We start from the raw sequence: 18,075 nt of genomic DNA, 5'->3' as shown, positions 1-18,075 counted from the left end.
TATCTCTCTATAACACAAAACTTGTTCTTCACATTCTGTTGCTTTGTTCTTCAAGGTAAGACCCCAATCAGACGTTCCCACCACACACAGCAGTGGCTTGTGGGACACTGTGTAGACTGCAGGTTCCACACAGCTCCTTCCCCCCTCGCTGTGGGGTTCCATGTTCTCGCTTCCACCAAAAAAACTTTTTAGAATTTAGGGGTGGGAATGATGACGTTATTGAATGGTTCTAACTTATATTAAAAAATTAGACTGTCGCCTTAAAACTTTTAAATATTATTACTATCCAACGCTTATTATAGACTTTAATAATCATTTCCAAAGTGGAAAGTCACTGGGATCTGGGAAGAAAGTATGATCTGTCTTTATATTTTTGACTATTTTTCTAATGTCTGTTTTTTATTTTCTAATACACATATGAACACAGGAGCACATATATATAACTTATACAGACTCATATTGGGGTTGTATACATAATTTTTTTTTAAAAGATAGGATGCAAAAGCAATTATATTTGGACAACAGTGGTTGAAAAAAGGCTGTTTCCCAATCCTGGCAAACTAAGGGGTGAATCCTCTTTCCTTTCATTCAGTAACTTTTGAAGTCTGAGAGCCAGTCTGCTTGTGCTGTTTGCTTCAGCTAAAATAAACTCACTGGTGCTTGTTTCTTGCTCTATTCCATCCTTGCAAGGGAGGCCCTGCTGGGGTTTCTAAGTATCTTGCTAACAATCCAGATGTGACCATTCTACTTAAACTGATTCAAGTGGCTTCTCTGGGCTCCAGGAGGCAGTTAACCACTAACTGAAAAATATCTTACAAGTTTGGAAAAAACTGTAACAGATAAGTAAATTCAGTAGTTATTCGGAATAAGGTTTAAAATTCCAAAACTCCAACAATAATTATAATAGAGATTTATTTAAAGTAATACATTTACAGCCCAGATAGTTCTACATTGTACATTTCAGGTTTAACCAACTTCATAAAAATACTTTAGGATAGCTGCATCCAGATTTAGACTACATGATTATTTCTTTGCCCATTCTTCTCTCTCTTTTCTTTCCCGAATAACCTCTTTCAGATATGGTTCAAGGTAGAATTTATCCTAAAGAATGAATAAAAGAAAAATATTATATGCTACCATTACATACTAATATACCCCCAATACTCAATAGGTCTTAAACAACAAAAGAAATCTATCAAAATTAATTTCCAACTTAAGAAAATATATTCTCAAGCAGACTAAAAACTGTCTGCTTTTCTAAAATGTAAAAACCCATAAAGATATTGTAATAAGCTACCCTGATAGGTTATTAGATAGAAGTCTGTCAGAAAAGAAAAAGGAATGAGAGCCTACAAGCTTTGGCCCAGTTTCAATGCAGTTCAAGGGGTGAGGGTTTGCTTCACAGCGTCCTTCCCAGGAGCTAGAAGGCCACTCAATGGGCCGATCACATGACCACCACCATTTTTTCATCCGAGCAGAAAGCAGAGTGTAGAGGGAGAACAATGGCCTGGGAAGCAGAAGACCTCGATTCTAGTCCTGGATCTCTGTATCAGCGGCCTGCTTAATGATTCTGGAAGTCACTTCATCTCTAAGTCTCAATGTGTTTACCTCTAAAATGGAGCTAACACTTGCTCTACTAACCTCACCAGATTGTCATAAGGATTTTGATTTGACACAACTTTCAGAACTCTAAAGCACTATACAAATGAATGTGTTATCTGTTTCTAATACTCAATCCTTCACCAACATTATCAGATATAAAAGAGCTGTTCTACCTCCTCATATTTTGTCCACTGCTCTTTAGGCAAGATCTGCTGCCTCATGGTCAGGTCCAGAGCTCTCTTAATGCGAAACACCCTGTCGTTATAAAGGTTCTCAGGAAGCCTTCTTATGGCTTCTTTTACATCTTCATTCTCATATATCGTATCATCTCGCATTAAGCCTATGATAAAAAACAAGAGAGTAAGATTGAATATGCATCTCAAAACTAAGGAATTTCTAAAAAATGAGTAAAATTATGACTTATAACCTAAGTCATTTACTTAACTTGGGTGGTAATATGAAGAGTTAGGTATCATGGAAACTCAATGCATCTCACACACAATAATGGGTTATTTAATGGATTATTTCTTAAATGGTACTGTGGAAACAATATGAGTCTTTTAAAATCCACTGCCACAAAATTCACATTTTATCTACAGCAATTTTAAAATCATTTAAAATGTCTACTTTGTTTTTAAACACATATCAATAGACTATATCTCTACTTTCTTATACTTTAATTCTGAGATCAAGGTATTAAAGAATCTTAAAATGATAGTGTACTAAGGAACCAGTAACATTTAATGATGCTGCCCTCATGCTTCAATTACAAAAGATGAAGTTCATGGCAAAGTATAAAGTTCTAAAAAATAGTTCAGGCATCAAATAACTGTAAAGATGTCAGACAATTTTAACATTTGAAAAATTTCTACTTTCGAAGTTCATACAACTTAAATTTTAAAATGCTAAGCGGAGGAGTTGAGAGAGGGAACATATAATAAGGAAAATGTCCTGCTACCATATTTCAAGAACATAAATCATTTCCAGCTCATACATTTGAGTCAATTCCATCCCTCTCTTCTCATAATAATAAAAACGAAATGGATTTAACAATAAAATGTGACCTAATTTTAAGATTTCTAATGTACACAGGTGCAATTAGTTAACGTATTTTTGGGATCCACGATAACTCTTGCAAAAGCACTACTCTCAGAAAAAGAAAAAAAAAAAAAAAACAGAAGAAAGCACAAATACTCACCCAGTTTATTGAACCCGGCAGCATTGTAATACCATTTTCGAATACCCTCCAGCCACTTGCTTGATGCTGCAACTGATATTGTCACACTGTTAACTGCTAACAATTCACTTACATAGTACATAAGCAACCAGTTAAAAAATGCAAACACAGGAAGGAATTTCTTTTAAAAGCATATACCCTATATATTGTAGATAAAAATAGCTTATTTTATCTATGAGCAAAAGTATTGCAGGTAAAAAAATTGGGCAATTAAGTCATGGGGAAAAAAGGATAAACTCAAACACTTAATGTACTAAAGCTCCGTAGGTACAATTACAGTCCCTCGATATCCTCAGGGGATTGATTCCAGGACCCCCCTCAGATATCAAAATCCGAGAGGCTCAAGTCCCCTACATAAAATGGTGTAGTGTTTGCATATAACCTAAGCACATCTTCCTGTATACTTTAAATCATCTCTGGATTACTTATAATACTTAATACAATGTAAATGCTATGTGAATAGTTGCCTGAGAGCAACAAATTCAAGTTTTGCTTTTTTAAACTTTGTGGAACTTTTTTCCCAAATATTTTCCATCAGGAGGTCGGCTGGATCCTCGAATGTGGAACCCATGAATTCGGAGGGCCACTCCAGCCCCTCAAAGTCAAGCATCCCATTCCTTTTTGTCCCCCTGCTACCATCAGAATTGAGGGGTGGGGGATGAAAAAGAAACTGGGAACTTCTCCATCATTTGTAGTTTCAGAAATGGGTTACAAGAAATAACTGTAAACTTTTCAAGGGAGTTGGAGTTGTATGAAAAGATGAGATTTCAGCATACACTGGCAAATCTAAATGACCCCCATCCTCCAAAATTTTTATTCTACATTACCTTTATTTCACTTGGCTACTCTCTTTAAAAATATATGTATTTCTGGGAGGGTTTTGATACCATTAGTCAGTCATTTAATATTAATATGGACTAGTAAAAGAAGCACATTTTCCTACTCCCAAGCAGTTAACTTTCCGCTGAGGGAATGGATACTTGAAAATGGATGAGGAAAAATAGGTAATGTTAAAACTCTCTGGGGAACAGGACTGAGAAGGATGGGTTACCCAGTAGGACCTAAGGGCAACATGATAGTGCCTGATGTTTACAGGACACATGTGGTACACAAGGGGAGGTATGGCAAGTTTAAATTTTCTTTTAAAGTTTTGTCTTAGGGCTAGCCCCTTACCAAAGAAGGAAAACAAACTCTCCTTTTACTTCAACCTCTCCTTAGTACATCACAGCTTTGGTGAATCTCCTTGGAAATTAAGCACTATGTATAACGTTACTTACGGAAAAACAACTAACCAAAGAGTCAACAATATACAAACATACTTATAGGATACAAATTATTTGTAAACATATTTACCAGTGATGGTAATAATGATTACTATTGATTGAACACTTACTGTGTGCCAGGCACTATTCTAGTTACTTTACCATCATTAGCTAGAGTTATTTACAACACGCCTATCCTTGCAGAAGAGGAATAAGGCTTACATAAATTATCCCATCCAAGATCAGAGGCAGCTAGTAATAGGGCTGAGGCCAGGTCTATCTAGTTTCCAAACACAGGGCAGAAGCAGAACGCCTACAGTATTTGCCAAGTTAATGAAATAATGAATTCTTAAATTTCTCCCCCACTCCCCAAAAGCTCAATGTCGTTTAGGTTAACGAATTTTTCTGGCAATCTGATGTTTCCTAATAGCTTCACAATTGCTGGAGGCAGGGAGAAAGGGACCAACATTTTTTAAAGCTATTCCAATTTATACCGCCAGAGGGCAGGGATTGGCAAAAAACAAAAACAAAAAAAAACCCCCACACAGGGAAAACTGCACTTTTTTCACGTTCTGTTTTAAGTATTCCGGTAATTTCTGCATCCTATTCCATAATAAATACATTTGTTCCAGTGCCTGTAATAAATACAAGTTTCTCCAAATCCACAGATCAAGTTGACTTTCCAGATAAGCCAAGGTTAAACTGACGCTTCGCTGTAACCCTTGCTCAGCTGCCTCTAATTCCCAGTTTGAGAAGCGCGAGAGGTGGAACGAGATTGAGATTTCCAATCCTATTTCCTCCGGTCACTTCACCTCAGTTATCTTACCAGCCGAAAAGGGAAACTAGCACCATCTTCCTCGCGCTGGCAGGAGAGTTTATCAAGCTAATAACGCACATGACAGCGCTTGGCTCACAGTAAGCACTCAGTTCACCTGGGTTGAAAGTCAGCCACTAATTATCTCCTGGTACCCCTGAACTCTTCTAAGGCCGAGGGGAAGGGCTGCCGAGCTCGAGCAGGCCGGAGCGCCAGGGCTGTGGGAGCCACCGCGGGCACCTTCACCAACAGCGGATCCCATCCCCAAACGAGCCGGGCCTGGAGACAGCAAGGGCGTGAGGCCAAGGCCTCCTTCAGGCGGCCTGGAGCCGCCGCCTTCCCTTTTGCCGCAAACCTGGCCATTTAGAGAGAGCAGAGGAAGAAGAGCAAGTTGCTGCGAGAATAAAAGGTTGAGCACGGCGATGCCCGCTAAGCAGGACACCGCTCACTTACCGGCAGGCCTACTCGCCATTTTAACCCGAGACAGAACCGTTGCCTGCTGGGTAAGTCCTAGAGGTCGCGCAAGGCCCAGTGCGCAGGCGTATTACGTCAAAGTCGCGGGGAGGGGCGGGGGTGGGAGAGAGAGAGGGTGCACGCGCAGGCGCAGTTCTGGCGGCCGGCGTTCGGCACCTGCCCCGCGCCCCTCTCCGCAAGAATTACAGCAGTCCCATAGGCTTGGACCCGCCCCTGGTTCCAAGAGGCATTCCATGTGACAAGATGGAAAAAACACTAGGCAAGGAATTAGGACACCCGGTCTTCAGCCTGGTTCTGTTGCTGACGAGCTTTGAGAGCTTGGGCAGTATAAATTGCGCCCTTTGTGACAAGCAACACGCTAAGCGTTTCATGGACATATTTTCATTTAATTCTAAACCTATGAGATAAATACTATGATTGTACCCATTGTAGAGAAGAGGAAACTGAGGCTCAGAAAGGTTGCATAAATTGTCCAAGGGCACACAAGCTAGGAAGAATCCGGATTCATCTTCCAGCATCTGAGAATCCAGATAAAACTTCGGCACTCCTTAATTCTAGGGCTATATGCTACACCACTAATCCAGAAGGCACTAACCCTCTCTCGCCTTGTTTCCTCCAGGTGAAGTTCTACCTCAAGCCATTATAGTGGAAGGTTAGTTGAAAAAATTTTTAATATTAAATCTGAGATGTATAGCAGAATTCGAATGCAATTTTTAGGTAAAAGTACATTTTTAAGGTCTCAGTCCCAACATGTTAAGTCTAGGTATAAAAACCTAGGGACAGCAATATCACAAATTGTTGAGGGAGGAGAATTTTACTAAAGGATGCAGAACAAAGTAATTGGTTAGTGGGTGAAGCAGGGAGAGGGGACAAGTCAGACCCCCTCTTTACACCTTTCATCAAAATAAACTCCAGGTGTATTAAAGAGATTCAAAAGTTGGGGAAAAAAAACCACTCTAGGGACAGAAAACAATCCAAGTTAGCATGACTGATGCTTAGGCAGTTACTGATGAACTTCTGCCACCACTACTGTCTGGGTCAGCTCAGTCTATGGTAACAAAATACCGTAGACCGAGTAGCTTAAAAAACAAATTTATTTTCTCACAGTTCTGGAGGTTAGAAGCATAAGATCAACATGCCAGCAGGGTCAGTTTTAGTTGAGAACTCTTTCCCTGTGGCTTGTAGAGGGCTGCCTTCTTACTGTGTCCTCCCATGGCAGAGAGAGAGCAAGCTCTTTTGTGTCCTTACAAGGACACTAATACCATCATGAAAGCCCCACCTTTATGACTTTATCTAAACCTATATTATCTCTCAAAGGCCCCATCCAAATGCCATTACATTGGGGGTTAGAGCTTCATTATATGAATTTGGGGGTGGGGGGGGTCACAATTCAGTCCATAGCAACTACCCACCAATATCTACTTCTGTTTTTTTCCGTCCTGAGACCTGGGACAGTATAGAATGGCTAATTGTAAATCTAATTGTAAGTCCAAAAGGTTTAATGGTCTTAGTCACATTCCAATTCTAAAATTCTGTTGCCTTCTGCCTTTTTCTTTTTCTCTGTGCCACCACAACTTCTCAATATTACTCAGCGCTATATGCAGTACTAAAAGGTGATGAATGGCTGCTCCCAGACTACACTAGCCAAAGTGAAGTTGGAAGATATGAAGAAATGCAGTACATTTGTAAGTTGGCACATCGCCTTAGAAGAAGTACTCAGTAGGGACTTCCCTGGTGGCGCAGTGTTTAAGAATCCGCCTGCCAGTGCAGGGGACATGGGTTCGAGCCCTGGTCCGGGCACATCCCACATGCTGCGGAGCAGCTAAGCCCGTGCGCCACAACTACTGAGCCTGCACTCTAAAGCCTGTGAGCCACAACTACTGAGCCCGAGTGCCACAACTACTGAAGCTCATGCGCCTAGAGCCCGTGCTCTGCAACAAGCCACCGCAATGAGAAGCCCACGCAGTGCAACAAAGAGTAGCCCCCGCTCGCCACAACTAGAGAAAGCCCGCACGCAGCAACGAAGACCCAACACAGCCAAAATAAATAAATTTTAAAGAAATTATTAAATTAAATAAAAAAGAAGTACTCAGTAAACTCTTCTCCCTCCCTCCTTACCCTTCAAGTTTTTCTGGTTACAGGGTGAAGGTGGCAAGAAAAGGAAGACCTTGTCAAGGGATTATACCCAGGACTGTCACAAAATCCAGCTCCTACAGGCATTAAGCCTAGAGAGCCTGGATGTTTGCTGGTAGCCATTAGTGTCGATTCAAAAATTATTTTTGGTTTTCCTTCTGGCATATGGCAGGATGGCACTTCTCTGCCCCCTTAAAGCTAGGCATGGCCATGTAGTGCTTTGGCCAAGAAAAATGTGAGACGTTTTTAAGAGCAATTTTTCACATTCCTTTCCCCTTCCATAGACTGGCTACATTTCAGACATGGTGGAAGCTCCATCAACCTCTGCCACTCAGATGATGTGGAGCAGAAACTTTCTGGCCCCAAGTTGGACATGTATGAAGTAAAAACTTCTGGGGTTTTAGGGCTGTTCATTACAGCAGCACAGCTAGCCTGTTCTGAGTGGGTTGATAATAAAGGCAAAATGAGGTTCTGAGCCATAGAAAGACTAGGCAGGATGGTGCCATGCTTTGCCTCCTGACTGAACCTTCTTCCTTGTTCCCTGTTTATTGATCTCGTCCATGAGAGAACTCCATGAAGGCACATATCCATGCCACACTCACCACTGTATTCTAGGAACTCAAATGTCTGTTGAGCGAATGAATAAAATACACCAACAGGAAGGCCCTGACCAATTATGAATTTAGTTTCTCACAAGGTTTCAGGATATCCAGCACACAAAACCCTAATGCACACAAACTTCCCCCAAAGTTAGTGGTTTAAAACACTTTGTTTCTCCCAGTTCTGAATTCGGCCGGGTAGCTCTGCTCCGTGTGGTATCTGCTGAGGCTGGAATATCCAAGACGGCCTCTTCACTCCCTTACCTGGTGCTCAGGTGGCAGAGCCGGAATAGCTGAGGTTTGGTCAGGAGTCTTGTTCTACCTCATTTCTCCAAGAATCACCAGACCTCTTTCCATCCTGGCTCAGGGTTCCAAGAGGACAAGCACAGATGCACAAGTGTCCCACGAAGCAGAGCGCACCGGCTGAGTCAGTGTGGGAGGGGGCTACGGTGCGAGCGCAAATACCAGGGGTGGCTCCTTGGGGGCCACCAGTGTTAACAGTCTACTCAATCTCATGATCCTAAGGCAGGTAAGTGAAGCCAGGACGCCTCACCTTACAAATAAAGAATCAGACGCACGGGTTAAATCATTTGCCCAGGATTACATGTCTAAATGGTAAATGGAAAAAACAAAAACAGTATGCATGCTTCAAATCTTTACACACTGGCAAAAAGTCAAAGGTTTGTTATGGCCTTTTACTATGTCTCATTGCTCACCTTCAAACAACTTTTCTCCCTATCCCTTTTCCTTTCCTGATTCTCAGTAGCCAGCTATGGGCAACTTTGACTATCTTTGCTCAGAAATGTAACAGTGTAGATAATCCAAAATCGAATGTGTTCTGTAGCATAATCTAAGTGAGCAGTAGATAGCAGATGGATAATATAGCCTGCTCCAGAAACTCCTAACACTTCAAAGAAAATAGAGCTGTCTTGTGATGAAACCACTTTAAAAGACTTTGAAAATAAAAAGGAAAATCTTCCACTGTTCTCATCTTCACCAGAAGGACAACACACCAGCCTAGTAAACTGACTCTCTTTCTCTAAGCTTGCTATATTTTAATTCTCTTCTTCCCAAGAAGGAAATGATTGAGTCAAAGACGAATTAACTTACCAGGAACTTGTAAGAAACATCTACCAGAAGCGTTCCCAAATTTATAATATTAAGAAATTGTTTCCGATATCAATTGAGGTTTGAGGTATTTATTTTAAAATATATTTATTCATATGTACATTCACTTTACATTATTACATTTTAACATCTATCAAAAACTACAGAGTTTTTAAGAATTTTTCAAAGTCCTGTACTGAGGCCTTGGCCATCTCTTCACAAAATATTTCATCAGGCACAGATACCAATTTGTCCAAAGAGATGTAGTTAGGTTTTGCTGGATCATACTGTGCTCTTCCTAAATAGGCAAGAAACAAATGTCTTTCTTTGACTTTAAACAACCTTGAATTAAATACCTAGAAAAGAAAAAAAAAGTTTTTAAACACTGTGCACTGAAAGATGAACTATAAAAATGTTTATCTGGCTAAAAATTTTAATAGGCTAACAAATATAAAGACTTGAGGGGGCGGAGTCAAGATGGCACACTAGGAGGATGCAGAATTCATGTCTCCTCACAACTAGGGCACCTACCAGGCACCGGTGGGGGACCATGGACACCTAAGGGGATGGGAGGAAACCCCAGTGACCCTGTAGGACATGGGGCATGGGGGGAGTGAAGGGAGAGGAGAAGTGGAGGTGGGATGGGACTGGCGCCCCTGAGGGGCGGCTGGGGGAAGGGAAGGGATCCCACGCCAGAAGCGGGAAATTGGGGAACCACTGGGAGGGCAGAGGATCAAAAGGGAGCATGGCCAGGTTTCCCCCTCCCACTTGGATCCCCAGGAACCTGCTGAGATCCCGGGCCTGATCCTCTGCTCACCAAGGAGGTCCAGCTGCAAGGGTCCTGAGGGAGTGGGAGGGAGGGAAGGGGGAGCAAAAGTAAAGGCTGCACCTCCTGGGCCAGCACCCCTGAGGGGTGGCTGGGGGAGGAGAAGACTTCCTATACCCAGCGGGACCCGCCCACGGTTAGGGGTCCAGCAGCGATGGGGGAGACCCTGGGGGAGTCGGTGGGGGCGGGGGGGTGCCGCAAAGGAATGAAGGGAACGGGGCCAGTGCCTTCCCTGTCCACTTAGGCACCGGGAAGCCTGTTGGGCTCCCAGGCCTAATCCTCTGCCCTCAGAACCCCCTCCAACGAGATGGGCCTAAACCCCACCCAAACACCCTCACTCAGGGCCCTACCTCCTAACTCGGGAACTCCACACTCCAGAGGCCCTCCTTCCCATGCGCTGCCTCTCCCCTTCTGCGCACGTCCTAAGCAGAGGCCCCACCCCACACTCAAATGTCACCCCCCCACCCGCCTGGGTCCTGCCCCCCAAACCCCGCCCCTGCCTAAGTTCCACCCCCACCTAAACTCCACCCCCATCTAAACTCCACCCCCATAGCCAAGGCTTTTTTTTTTTTTTTTTTCCTTTTTTCTTTCCTTTTTTCCTCTTTTAGATTGGGGTTCTGTTTTACCTTGTTGATTCATTGTTGTTGATTCTTTTATATTTTTATTTTCCTAATAAATCTTTTATTTTTCTAATTTCATTTTATTCTTTATGGTTTGTTAGTGATCTCTCCTTTTGGCTTGTTGCCCTCCCCCCCTTTTTTTTTTCTTTTTTCTGCTGTGGTTTTATTTTACCTTGTTGCAGTTGTTTCAATTATAGTTTTATTTTTCGTAATATATTTTTTATCTTTCTAATTTTATTTTGTTTTTTATTCCTTGATATTGTACTGCTCCTTTTTCTCTTTCATTCTTCCTTTTTTTTTTTTTTTTCCTGCACCACGAAGCCTGCAGGATCTTGGTTTCCAGGCTGGAGGTAGGGCCCGAGCTTCTGTGGTGGGAGCTCCAAGTCCAAACAGCTGGACTACCAGAGAACCTCAGACCCCAGGGAATATCAATCAGAGTGAGGCCTCCCAGAGGTCCTCATCTCAGCATAAAGACCCAGCTCTATCCAACTGCCTGCAAACGCCAGTGCTGGACATCTCAGGCCAAACAACCAGTAAGACAGGAATACAGCACCACCCATCAAAAAAAAAAAAAAAAAAGAAACAACAAAAAAATATGTTACAGGGGCTTCCCTGGTGGCGCAGTGGTTAAGAATCTGCCTGCCAATGCAGGGGACACGGATTTGAGCCCTGGTCTGGGAAGATCCCACATGCCACGGAGCAACTAAGCCCATGAGCCACAATTACTGAGCCTGCACGTCTGGAGCCTGTGCTCTGCAATGGGAAAGGCCGCGACAGTGAGAGGCCCGCGCACCGCGATGAAGAGTGGCCCCCGCTCGCCGCAACTGGAAAAGCCCTCGCACAGAAACGAAGACCCAACACAGCCAAAAATAAATAAATTAATTAATTAATTTTTAAAAAAAAGTTACAAAGGAGCAAGGTAAAAACCTACAAGACCAAATAGATGAAGAAGAAATAGGCAACCTACCTGAAAAATAATTCAGAGTAATGATAGTAAAGATGATCCAAAACCTTGGAAACAGAATGGAAAAAATACAAGAAACATTTAACAAGGATCTAGAAGAACTAAAGAGCAAACAAGCAGTGATGAACAACACAATTACTGAAATTAAAAATACTCTAGAAGGAGTCAATAACAGAATAACTGAGGCAGAAGAACGGATAAATGAGCAGAAAGATAAAATGGTGGAAATAACTGCCAGGGAGCAGAATAAAGATAAAATGGTGGAAATAACTGCCAGGGAGCAGAATAAAGAAAAAAGAATGAAAAGAATTGAGGAAAGTCTCAGAGACCTCTGGGACAACATTAAACGCACCAACATTCGAATTATAGGGGTCCCAGAAGAAGAAGAGAAAAAGAAACAGTCTGAGAAAATATTTGAACAGATTATAGTCAAAAACTTCCCTAACGTGGGAAAGGAAATAGTCAATCTAGTCCAGGAAGCACAGAGAGTACCATACCAGATAAACCAAAGAGAAACAAGCTGAGACACATATTAATCAAACTATCAAAAATTAAATACAAAAAATAATATTAAAAGCAGCAAGAGAAAAGCAACAAATTTCATACAAGGGAATCCCCATAAGGTTAACAGCTGATTTTTCAGCAGAAAATCTGCAAGCCAGAAGGGAGTGACAGGACATATTTAAAGTGATGAAAGGGAAAAACCTACAACCAAGATTACTCTAACCAGCAAGGATCTCATGCAGATTCAATGGAGAAATTAAAACCTTTACAGATAAGCAAAAGTTAAGAGAATTCAGCACCACCAAACCAATTTTACAACAAATGCTAAAGGAACTTCTCTAGGCAGGAAACACAAGAGAAGGAAAAGACCTACAAAAACAAACCCAAAACAATTAAGAAAATGGTAATAGGAACATACATATTGATAACTACCTTAAATGTAAATGGATTAAATGCTCCAACCAAAAGACATAGACTGGCTAAATGGATACAAAAACAGGACCCATACATATGCTGTCTACAAGAGACCCACATCAGACCTAGGGACACATACAGACTGAAAGTGAGTGGGGGGGGGAAGATATTCCATGCAAATGGAAATCAAAAGAAAGCTGGAGGAGCAATTCTCATATCAGACAAAACAGACTTTAAAATAAACACTATTACAAGAGACAAAGAAGAACACTACATAACGATCAAGGGATCAATCTAAGAAGAAGATATAACAGTTGTAAATATTTATGCACCCAACATAGGAGCACCTCAATACATAAGGCAAATGCTAACAGCCATAAAAGGGGAAATCGACAGTTAACACAAAAATAGTAGGGGGATTTTAACACCCCACTTTCACCAATGGACAGATCATCCTAAATGAAAATAACTAAGGAAACACAAGTTTTAATAACACATTAAACAAGGTGGACTTAATTGATATTTATAGGACATTCCATCCAAAAACAACAGAATACACTTTCTTCTCAAGTGCTCATGGAACATTCTCCAGGATAGATCATATCTTGGGTCACAAATCAAGCCTTGGTAAATTTAAGAAAATTGAAATTGTATCAAGTATCTTCTCCTACCACAACGCTATGAGACTAGATATCAATTACAGGAAAAAAATCTGTAAAAAAATACAAACACATGGAGGCTAAACAATGCACTACTAAATAGCCAAGAGATCACTGAAGAAATCAAAGAGGAAATAAAAAAATACCTAGAAACAAATGACAATGAAAACACGACGACCCAAAACCTATGGGATGCAGCAAAAGCAGTTCTAAGAGGGCAGTTTATAGCAATACAATCCTACCTCAAGACACAAGAAAATTCTCAAATAAACAACCTAACCTTACACCTAAAGAAAATAGAGAAAGAAGAGCAAAAAAACCCGCAAAGTTAGCAGAAGGAAAGAAATCATAAAGATCAGATCAGAAATAAATGAAAAAGAAATGAAGGAAACAATAGCAAACATCAATAAAACTAAAAGCTGGTTCTTTGAGAAGATAAACAAAATTGATAAACCATTAACCAGACTCAACCAGAAAAAAAGGGAGAAGACTCAAGTCAATAGAATTAGAAATGAAAAAGGAGAAGTAACAACTGACACTGCAAAAATACAAAGGATCATGAGGGATTACTACAAACAACAATATGCCAATAACATGGACATCCTGGAAGAAATGGACAAATTCTTAGAAAACCACAACCTTCCAAGACTGAACCAGGAAGAAATAGAAAATATATACAGACCAATCACAAGCACTGAAATTAAGACTGTGATTAAAAATCTTCCAACAAACAAAAGGCCAGGACCAGATGGCTTCACAGGCGAATTCTATCAAACATTTAGAGAAGAGCTAACACCTATCCTTCTCAAACTCTTCCAAAATATAGCAGAGGGAGGAACACTCCCAAACACATTCTATGAGGCCACCATCACCCTGATACCAAAACCAGACAAAGATGTCACAAAAAAAGAAAACTATAGGCCAATATCTCTGATGAACATAGATGCAAAAATCCTCCACAAAATACTAGCAAACAGAATCCAACAGCACATTAAAAGGATCATACACCATGATCAAGTGGGGTTTATCCCAGGAATGCGAGGATTCTTCAATATACGCAAATCAATCAATGTGATACACCATATTAACAAACCAAAGGATAAAAACCATATGATAATCTCAACAGGTGCAGAAATAGCTTTCGACAAAATTCAACACCCATTTATGATAAAAACTCTCAAGAAACTAGGCATAGAGGGAACCTACCTCAACATAATCCAGGCCATATATGACAGACCCACAGCCAACATCATTCTCAATGGTGAAAAACTGAAACCATTTCCACTAAGACCAGGAACAAGACAAGGTTGCCCACTCTCACCACTGTTATTCAACATAGTTTTGGAAGTTTTAGCCACAGCAATCAGAGAAGACAAAGAAATAAAAGGAATCCAAATCGGAAAAGAAGAAGTAAAACTGTCACTGTTTGCAGATGATGTGACACTATACATAGAGAATCCTAAAGATGCTACGAGAAAACTACTAGAGCTAATCAATGAATTTGGTAGAGCAGCAGTATACAAAATTAATGCACAGAAATCTCTTGCACTCCTATACACTAATGATGAAAAATCTGAAAGAGAAATTAAGGAAACACTCCCATTTACCACTGCAACAAAAAGAATAAAATACCTAGGAAGAAACCTACCTAAGGAGACGAAAGACCTGTTATGCACAAAACTATAAGACACTGATGAAAGAAATTAAAAATGATACAAACAGATGGAGAGAATCAACATCTTGTTCTTGGACTGGAAGAATCAACATTGTGAAGATGACTATACTACCCAAAGCAATCTACAGATTCAATGCAATCCCTATCAAACTACCAATGGCATTTTTCACAGAACTGGAACAAAAAATTGCACAATTTGTATGGAAACACAAAAGACCCCAAATAGCCAAAACAATCTTGACAAAGAAAAATGGAGCTGGAGGAATCAGGCTCCCTGACTTCAGACTATACTACAAAGCTACAGTAATCAAGACAGTATGGTACTGGCACAAAAACAGAAATATAGATCAATAGAAAACAGGATAGAAAGCCCAGAGATAAACCCACACACATATGGTCACTTTATCTTTAATAAAGGCAGCAAGACTATACAGTGGAGAAAAGACAGCCTCTTCAATAAGTGGTGCTGGGAAAACTGGACAGCTACATGTAAAAGAATGAAATTAGAACACTTCCTGACACCATACACAAAAATAAACTACAAATGGATTAAAGACCTAAATGTTAAGGCCAGACACTATAAAACTCTTAGGGGAAAACATAGGCAGAACACTCTGTGACATAAATCACAGCAAGATCTGTTTTGATCCACCTCCTAGAGAAACGGAAATAAAAACAAAAATAAACAAATGGGACCTCTTGAAACTTAAAAGCTTTTGCACAGCAAAGGAAACCATAAAAAAGATGAAAAGACAACACTCAGAATGGGAGAAAATATTTGCAAACGAAGCAACTGACAAAGCATTAATATCTAAAATATACAAGCAGCTCATGCAGCTCAATATCAAAAAACAAACAACCCAATCCACATATGGGCAGAAGACGTAAATAGACATTTCTCCAAAGAAGATATACAGATTGCCAACAAACACATGAAAAGATACTCAACATCACTCATCATTACAGAAATGCAAATCAAAACTACAATGAGGTATCACCTCACACCGTTCAGAATGGCCATCATCAAAAAATCCACAAACAATAAATGCTGGAGAGGGTGTGGAGAAAAGGGAACCCTCTTGCACTGTTGGTGGGAATGTAAACTGATACAGCCACTATGGAGAACATTATGGAGGTTCCTTAAAAAACTAAAAATAGAACTACCGTATGACCCAGCAATCCACTACTGGGCATATACCCTGAGACAACCATAATTCAAAAAGAGTCATGTGCCACAACGGTCACTGCAGCACTATTTACAATAGCCAGGACATGGAAGCAACCTAAGTGTCCATCGACAGATGAATGGATAAAGAGGATGTGGCACGTATATACAATGGAATATTAGTCAGCCATAAAAAGAAATGAAATTGAGTTATTTGTAGTGAGGTGGATGGACCTAGAGTCTGTTCTACAGAGTGAAGTAAGTCAGAAAGAGAAAAACAAATACCGTATGCTAACACATATATATGGAATCTAAGGGAAAAAAAAAAAGGTCATGAAGAACCTAAGGGCAAGACGGGAATAAAGACGCAGACCTACTAGAGGATGGACTTGAGGATATGGGGAGGGGGAAGGGGAAGTTGGGACAAAGTGAGAGAGTGGCATGGACATATATACACTACCAAACGTAAAACAGATAGCTAGTGGGAAGCAGTCGCATAGCACAGGGAGATCAGCTCGGTGCTTTGTGATCACCTAGAGGGGTGGGATAGGGAGGGTGGGAGGGAGGGAGACGCAAGAGGGAAGAGATATGGGGACATATGTATATGTATAACTGATTCCCTTTGTTATAAAGCAGAAACTAACATACCATTGTAAAGCAATTATACTCCAATAAAGATGTTAAAAATTAAAAAAACCCAAAAATTATTATAAATGCTAGATGGTTTAAACCCTTTGCCTTCTGCTAAGAAATTACGATTTAAAAGGGACTCAAAACTAACAAGCAGAACAATTGTAAAACAGTAAAGGGCTACCTTGTAGGCAGAGACCAGAGTAATCCAGGGAGACAAGAGGAGCTGTTGAAAAAGCAAATCCTCAGGCCCCACCCCAAAGCTACCAAATCAGACACTTTGAGAGTGGGACCCACAAGTCCTCCAAGTGATTCTGATGCCTGCCAAGTTGGAGAACCAAAGTCGGAGATCAAAGTTTATGGCATCAAAAATTGTGTACGACTTCATAATCTGTGAAGCTTCCCTATTTTCCTTTCTTTCTTTCTTAATTCCTGTTGCTCCCTCTGACTAGTATCAAAATGAAATGAACCTGGACTTCATGGGTTCAAATGATCCTGCCTTAGGGTTAAACTCCTGAGGAATAGAGTGAATACAATAACTTTAAAAGGGAGCCAGAAGCAGGCTAAGTCCCTAAAGCCAGCTGCAAGGAAGAAGGGAGAATTGGGGCATCTGGCCAGACTTGAAATAGAGCCCTAAGCTGAAGAGACATCTGTGAGGCTCCCTGGCAAGGCCCAATGAACCCACATTCAGTATTAGGTCTCAGGTCCTTCTCTTGACTGTATGTCAGATACACTGGGGACACTCCACATGGCACATAACCTCCACGAGTCTTTCTTTATATTCGAGTGGAGACAAAATAATAACAGATCACTTGGAAAGGACATTATGAAAAACATTGTTGAAAACTAAAGTAATTTGAGAACAGTGACCAAAAAAATATAGTGTGCTAACTCAACGTGGGATTGGCTTGCTTTTGGAACAAAACATCTTTTACTCCCTCTGCAGAAACAAATTATGTGCTGCTCTGCCTTCATTTTGGTAACTAAATTCCCATTACTGCATTATTACTGGTCAAAAGATGTAAGAAGCTTTTAGATGTATTTCTTTAGAAGTATGACGCTTCCAGCGACTCTCGACTTACAAAATTATCATACAACATACGGACAAGACCACAAATGATTCTGAAGCTCCCAAGCTATATTTCCTAAAATATAGTAACACTTTGAAGCACTTATACATCTTATGACCAGATATTACTTTCCCAGTGGTTCAAAGTGACTTTATTATCACAGATTTGTGTGATCTTTCAAGTCCAAAAGTCATGGCTCAGATTGAGTTTCTCTCTCTTTTTTTGTTGTTGTTGACCACCAGGGGCCACTTTGCAATGTCAGAAAAGTTTCATCCTATCAATGATCCGTTAAGTTCTCAAGGATTAAAACAAACAAAAAA

General features: G+C 40.6%; 2 protein-coding genes and 1 long non-coding RNA gene across 8 annotated transcripts in view; 1 reads left to right on the top strand and 2 right to left on the bottom strand.

Annotated features, from left to right (window-relative positions):
• Positions 1 to 887: 887 nt before the first annotated feature.
• UQCRB (ubiquinol-cytochrome c reductase binding protein) lies at positions 888 to 5,495 on the bottom strand. Of its 4 annotated transcripts, none has more exons than XM_082364514.1 (5): positions 5,369 to 5,412; positions 2,801 to 2,872; positions 2,049 to 2,140; positions 1,776 to 1,944; positions 888 to 1,101 (listed from the first exon to the last, which is right to left on the bottom strand). In XM_082364514.1, the coding sequence occupies exons 4-5, from the start codon at positions 1,935 to 1,937 to the stop codon at positions 1,024 to 1,026; spliced, it is 240 nt and encodes a 79-aa protein (XP_082220640.1). In that variant the 5' UTR covers positions 1,938 to 1,944; positions 2,049 to 2,140; positions 2,801 to 2,872; positions 5,369 to 5,412; the 3' UTR covers positions 888 to 1,023. The 4 variants fall into 4 exon arrangements, with proteins under 4 accessions (XP_082220640.1, XP_082220641.1, XP_082220638.1 ...); XM_082364515.1 differs by lacking the exon at positions 5,369 to 5,412 and adding an exon at positions 3,307 to 3,600; XM_082364512.1 differs by lacking the exon at positions 2,049 to 2,140 and having other exon boundaries at positions 1,776 to 1,942; positions 5,369 to 5,495.
• Positions 5,278 to 9,219, top strand: LOC309615177. Its single transcript, XR_014236592.1, has 3 exons — positions 5,278 to 5,418; positions 6,009 to 6,041; positions 6,982 to 9,219. It is a non-coding gene; the product is annotated as an uncharacterized lncRNA (long non-coding RNA).
• An 85-nt stretch (positions 9,220 to 9,304) lies between these two features.
• The window catches only part of MTERF3 (mitochondrial transcription termination factor 3), a 30,275-nt gene continuing 21,504 nt past the window's right edge, over positions 9,305 to 18,075 (bottom strand). For all 3 annotated transcript variants that reach the window (XM_082364403.1, XM_082364402.1, XM_082364401.1), the window contains one exon: positions 9,305 to 9,584. In XM_082364403.1, coding sequence (XP_082220529.1) covers positions 9,390 to 9,584 — 195 coding nt within the window. In that variant the 3' untranslated portion in view covers positions 9,305 to 9,389. The remainder of the gene's footprint in view (positions 9,585 to 18,075) is intronic.

This window comes from Balaenoptera borealis (genome assembly GCF_965194805.1).
Source record: "Balaenoptera borealis genome assembly, chromosome: 17".
Taxonomy (NCBI): domain Eukaryota; kingdom Metazoa; phylum Chordata; class Mammalia; order Artiodactyla; family Balaenopteridae; genus Balaenoptera; species Balaenoptera borealis.
This window is presented reverse-complemented; position numbering and strand designations above follow the sequence as displayed.